The following is a 5,145-nucleotide window of genomic DNA, read 5'->3' on the forward strand; positions in this document are numbered from 1 at the left end:
TCTAGAGAGTTCTCCTGGAAAAATCTGGTACGTTTTTTTATTTCACCCAAAGTCAAGAGTAAACAGTTGAACAAAAATATGCCTTGTTGGAGAGGCTGTGGAACAATGAATGTGGATCACTCACACATTTTCTGGAAATGTGATAAAATCGGATGGTTCTGGAAAACATTACACGATACATTGATGAAAATACTTGGATATAAGATTCCTTTATCTTGTACGGTATTGTATTTGTGTAACCTAAGTGAAGAAAATATAAGAACGAAGGACAGATACCTGGTAAAAATACTACTAACAGCAGCTAAGAAAGCTATCACGAAGAAATGGGGAAGGGAAGACACCCCTACTCAAGAACAATGGATTCACCTGGTCGAGGAAATCTACACAAACGAAAAACTGATACATCGCCTAAGGCTGCAGGAAGCCCAGTTCGAAGAGAAATGGACGGGATGGACAATATTTATGACTGAACAACGACAAAACAAAAAAACTTGATTGTGGAAAAGAAAATGGAATATGGACAGATTGCTTGGAAAGTGACTCCCAAATGTTGATGTTGTTTTATTTTTTATTATTATTTTTTTTTAAATGTGTTCTGTACTTGTTTTAGTACTATTTTGATTGAGTTGTCCCACCTTTGTAAAGGAAAAATTTGAAATAAAAACTAAAGTGAAAAAAAAAAGACATGTGGGTGGTGTCATCGGACTCGGTATTGAGTCCTTGACCTTCATTGGCCTGAATTAGCCCCGCCCCTTCTTCGATTGGTTGTCCCTATTTTCTGTTATAACTTTTGAATGGTTTGACAGAGAGAATCGTGGGTGGTGTCATTGGACATGGTTTTGAATCCCTTGACCTTAATTGGTGCAAACTGCACGCGGGAGGGCCCATTCATTGCTGCTTGCAGCTTTAATTTTTCTTTGTTACTTATCAATTATTAATCATAATGTAGTGATGCTATACTATCAATCAATCAATAGTATATTTGTCTGTAGAGGCAGGAGTATGACCTTTCCAAAGAAAGTTGAATAGATCCACTTTTTAATCCTCCAGTAAAGTATGCAGCATCCATTATCACAAAAAATGCACAAGTGTACTCAGGGAAAAAAGGAGCATCCATAATTATGAAATCTAGACAAAACCTTTGATTAAGGAGGTGTTGGATGTGAAAATAGAAACAAGAACATGAGCATAACAGTGCACACGATTTTACAAACGAGCAACCCCAACATTTATTTTTTTTTCGAAGGCAACCACTTCATTGTCTTCTTTTTATGAGGAAAAAAATAATGATTAGATCCCTTTTTTTCCCTACAGACAGTGATGATCATATCGCATGGTGAGGCCAGATTGAATTGTAGCCTTGTTACAGTCGCGTTGGACACAATGTAAAAGCAGTTTCTGATCCACTGTCTGGCAAAATGTTTTACAAACTATTACACCACTTTATTTAATCAAATTGACAAAGACAACATGAAACAAACTCATCATTTTTTTCTTTCTAATTAAATTTGGCCTCACAGACATCCATCATGTATATGATAGAATACAACAGCTCTCTCAACATTTACAACATTCTCTCAACAGCTATGGTCTACAACTCTACTATGATTGTTTGTCTTTTCCCAGTAAACAAATACATGGGAGACTTTGGACTAATATTCATTGGCGGTACTTTTGGTAGACATGTTAGTTCTGGTGGTATTACTGACAGAAATGTACTTCTTCAACCATGGGAAATGTTTCACCAGCAGCTGCCTGAAGTAATTCTGGAATTTTTTCCCCACAAATGTGTAGAAAAGGGGACTGATACAAAAGTACATATAGGCAATGGTACGAGTCACATGAAGGGCATAAACACGCTTCTGTACTTCCTCACAGGTAGTGGGTTCATCATAGATCAGTACCACAATGTTGAAAGGAGTCCAGCAAATGAAAAACAGCAATACAATGATGAAAATCAGCCTGACTGTCTTGAACTTGGTAGCTATTTTGGATGATATAACAGTGATCACAATCCTAACATAGCAGTAGATAATAACAACCAGAGGAAAGATTAGGAAAAGAAAAAGCTGAATGTAAAATCCAGATGTTCTCAGTTTTTCCACATCAATATTAGGAAGATTACCAGGATACTCATCGCACAAGGGCTTTCCCATAAACACAAATGTGTTGTGGAGGATCATGGGTCTGATGCAAGCCAAGCCGCTGACCAGCCACACCACAGCACAAGAGATTACTGCATAGTTTCGATTCCTCATTTGCGGTGCACCCAGAGAGTATACGACGGCAAGGTGTCGGTCAAAGGTCAGCAGGGTTAAAAAGAGGACAGAACTATAGAATCCCAGATAGTAGACACTGCCATTAATCTTGCACATAACACCACCAAATATCCACTTGGAGAGCTGCATGTACGCAGCTGTGAAGGGCAGGCTGCTCATGAAGATCAGGGAGGAAAACACCAAGTTCAGCAGCAGGATGTTGGTGACAGTGGTTAGCCGTTCGAACCTGAGAGGAAGACACGGTAAAAAGTAGGAATTATAATTTTGAAAGGCCGAAATATTAATTTGATTGTATATTCAGTGGCATTCAATAAGGAAAAAAACACTTTTAATTCCCAAAAGACATGAATGCAATTATACTTTTGGTATGCCTTGGGTAGGTGTTTTATGCAAGATTATGCACATTTTACAGGAATGGTAACTGGTTAACTGTATTATAGATATTAAATCATAGATGGCAGAAATCGTCCTGCAACGCAACCAGGATGAAACCAAAGTTTTAGTTATCGGTCTCAAGGTTAAGAGAAACATTTGTCAAAATTACATGCACTATCTTTAAAGACATCTGATCAAGTTAAGAGCTTGGTCAGTTTTATTCCACATGTTAAACGTGTGGTTAAAACAGATTTTTATCATTTTAGTAGAGTCTATTCATTTCTCTCTCAGGCAACACTGAGCTGCTTTTATGTCGTCACATTGATCACTGAAATGTTCTGCTTTCGGTCTTCCCCAAAAAAACATTTCACACCTTCAGCTTCTTCAGAACCTGGCTGCCTATGTGTTGATGGGGACCAAAAAGCGTTTCCATGTTATTATGTCTTTTTATCTTTGATTGTATTTGAACATTGATAGGGATTAGAGTTGAGTTGTTTTTTTACTGAAAGCACTTTTATTGTACAAAAAGTGCTAATAAAGTTTGATGTGATTTGATCTAAATCTAGCCTGTGGTATCAAAATATTATTATCATACTGTTTTATACTGTATTATACTGCTTTCTTTCTTTTGTCTTTAGACAGGAATTTGGAAGTTTCACATACAAATTAAAAAAACAACAATTTTATAAATAAGCAATAGAAAACTAAAATATTAAGTAATAGATTTTTATTTTTAAGTAAAAAAGTAGCATCTATACAAAGATATTACACTTTTAGACAATTTCATTTTAGGTGTGCATGAAAAAAAATCAAATATCATGCTATAAAACTGGAATAGTGCATTTAAAATGTCCACACATTATCATCATTATTATTTTTTATTACATCCTGATACATGAAACCTTGAAAATGACTCAGTACTTTTTTTTCACATGACTGTACTATACTGGACTGGACTATAAATAAGTCTGAGCTGTGGACAAGATGTTGCTGGCGTACTTGAAAATATCATTGACAGTATATAACTTATGGCTAATGTAAAAGTGTGTATGACTACATAAATGAGCTAAAGTGGACAACGTTCTGTCTGTGACCCATTCTAATTTAGTTTTTAATTGTGTTTGAATAAATTGGTTCTGCACGTCGTTAGCCCACTCACCGGTTTATGATCATTAGCACCAGCCCGTTGCCAAGGAGACTGAAGATGAACATAAAGTAATAAAGAATGGATAGCTGGGCTCCCAGATGGTTCCCAGCTTCAACGATGCATGGTGGAACGTCCGTGAAAGGATAGTCAGTTTCATTATCATAGTCATAGTATAATGGTGTTTCCATCGTTGCCGTCACTGAAAACTCTGGAATAGAAATGGAGCAAACAAACAGTTTGTTACAATGCCACCATATCGATGTGATATTGTAAATTATTTAAAAAATATTTTTAGGTTATTTATAGGCTTTTAATAAAGAAAAAAAAGTAAATATTTGTGTGAATTAGTTTCTTACCGACAACCCAGTTGGAAGGCTTATCCTGCAGTCTTCACACCAAGCCACAAAAAACTTTTGTCTGGCACAGAGTGAGTAAAAATCATTCAACAATAACTCATCAGTATAGAGGAAGTGGTGTGGAGGAAGTGGTGTGGAGGATTGTGTGTATGTGTGTGTGTGTGTATCAGTGGCGGATCTAAGATGTCAGGAGATCCGGGGCTTAGCCCTGGGGGGGGGGTCCCGGTTTGGCGCCGTTTTCCCACTCCTTTGCACGTACAGTAGCCTACAGCTCGGTTTGCAATAGCTCTCTACCACTACCAAAGGTTTTCTACCACTTTTAAATACACCTGGCATGTCCAAATTTTGGGAGATTTCTCTCCACTTTTGTCCCTTTTTATTGAGGTCACGATAGGCCTGCAGTCTTGTATTCCACAATTCCTCACACAGACTCACAGCCAAAATGATTTTGTCTTCAATCTTGATCGTCTCTAATCTACAACCTGCAAGTTTTGGGCGCAGACAAATGTTTTAAGATATTTAGATAATTTTAGATATTTTGCGGCGCAGTATCAGGCCAGCAGGGATCATTTTAGATGCTTCCCGTGCCCTGAATGCATTAAGTGACGGGAGCATTATTTTTTATAGGATGTTACTGGACTATCAAATTATGCTACACCTGAAATATTGATTTAAAATGGCTGAATTGAGGTATAAGAATGCTGAGATTCATCCTGCAGTGGCAGTGAGGTGATTAGTATCTTAACTGAATGCATTAAGTGACGGGAGCATTATTTGATAGGACGTTACTGGACTATCAAATTATGCTACCCCTGAAATATTGATTTAAAATTCACTACCCATGACATTAATTGCATCACTTTTTGTGAACATTATACGATAAAGAGGAAAAATAAAACAATTCTATAGCTTTATTTGATATTCATTCAGTCATTCTCGTTTATTTAACCAGGCAGGTCATTAATAACACATTCTTATTTACAATGAC

General features: G+C 36.8%; 1 protein-coding gene across 1 annotated transcript; it reads right to left on the reverse strand.

The window, feature by feature from the left end:
- Positions 1-1,229: 1,229 nt before the first annotated feature.
- On the reverse strand, positions 1,230-3,989 carry LOC133423324 (C-C chemokine receptor type 1-like). The gene is made up of 2 exons (XM_061713509.1): positions 3,814-3,989; positions 1,230-2,505 (listed from the first exon to the last, which is right to left on the reverse strand). Exons 1-2 carry the CDS (start codon positions 3,987-3,989, stop codon positions 1,653-1,655), a joined length of 1,029 nt encoding a protein of 342 aa, XP_061569493.1. The 3' UTR covers positions 1,230-1,652.
- Positions 3,990-5,145: the final 1,156 nt, after the last annotated feature.

Source organism: Cololabis saira, chromosome 22, assembly GCF_033807715.1.
Source record: "Cololabis saira isolate AMF1-May2022 chromosome 22, fColSai1.1, whole genome shotgun sequence".
Classification (NCBI taxonomy): Eukaryota; Metazoa; Chordata; class Actinopteri; order Beloniformes; family Belonidae; genus Cololabis; species Cololabis saira.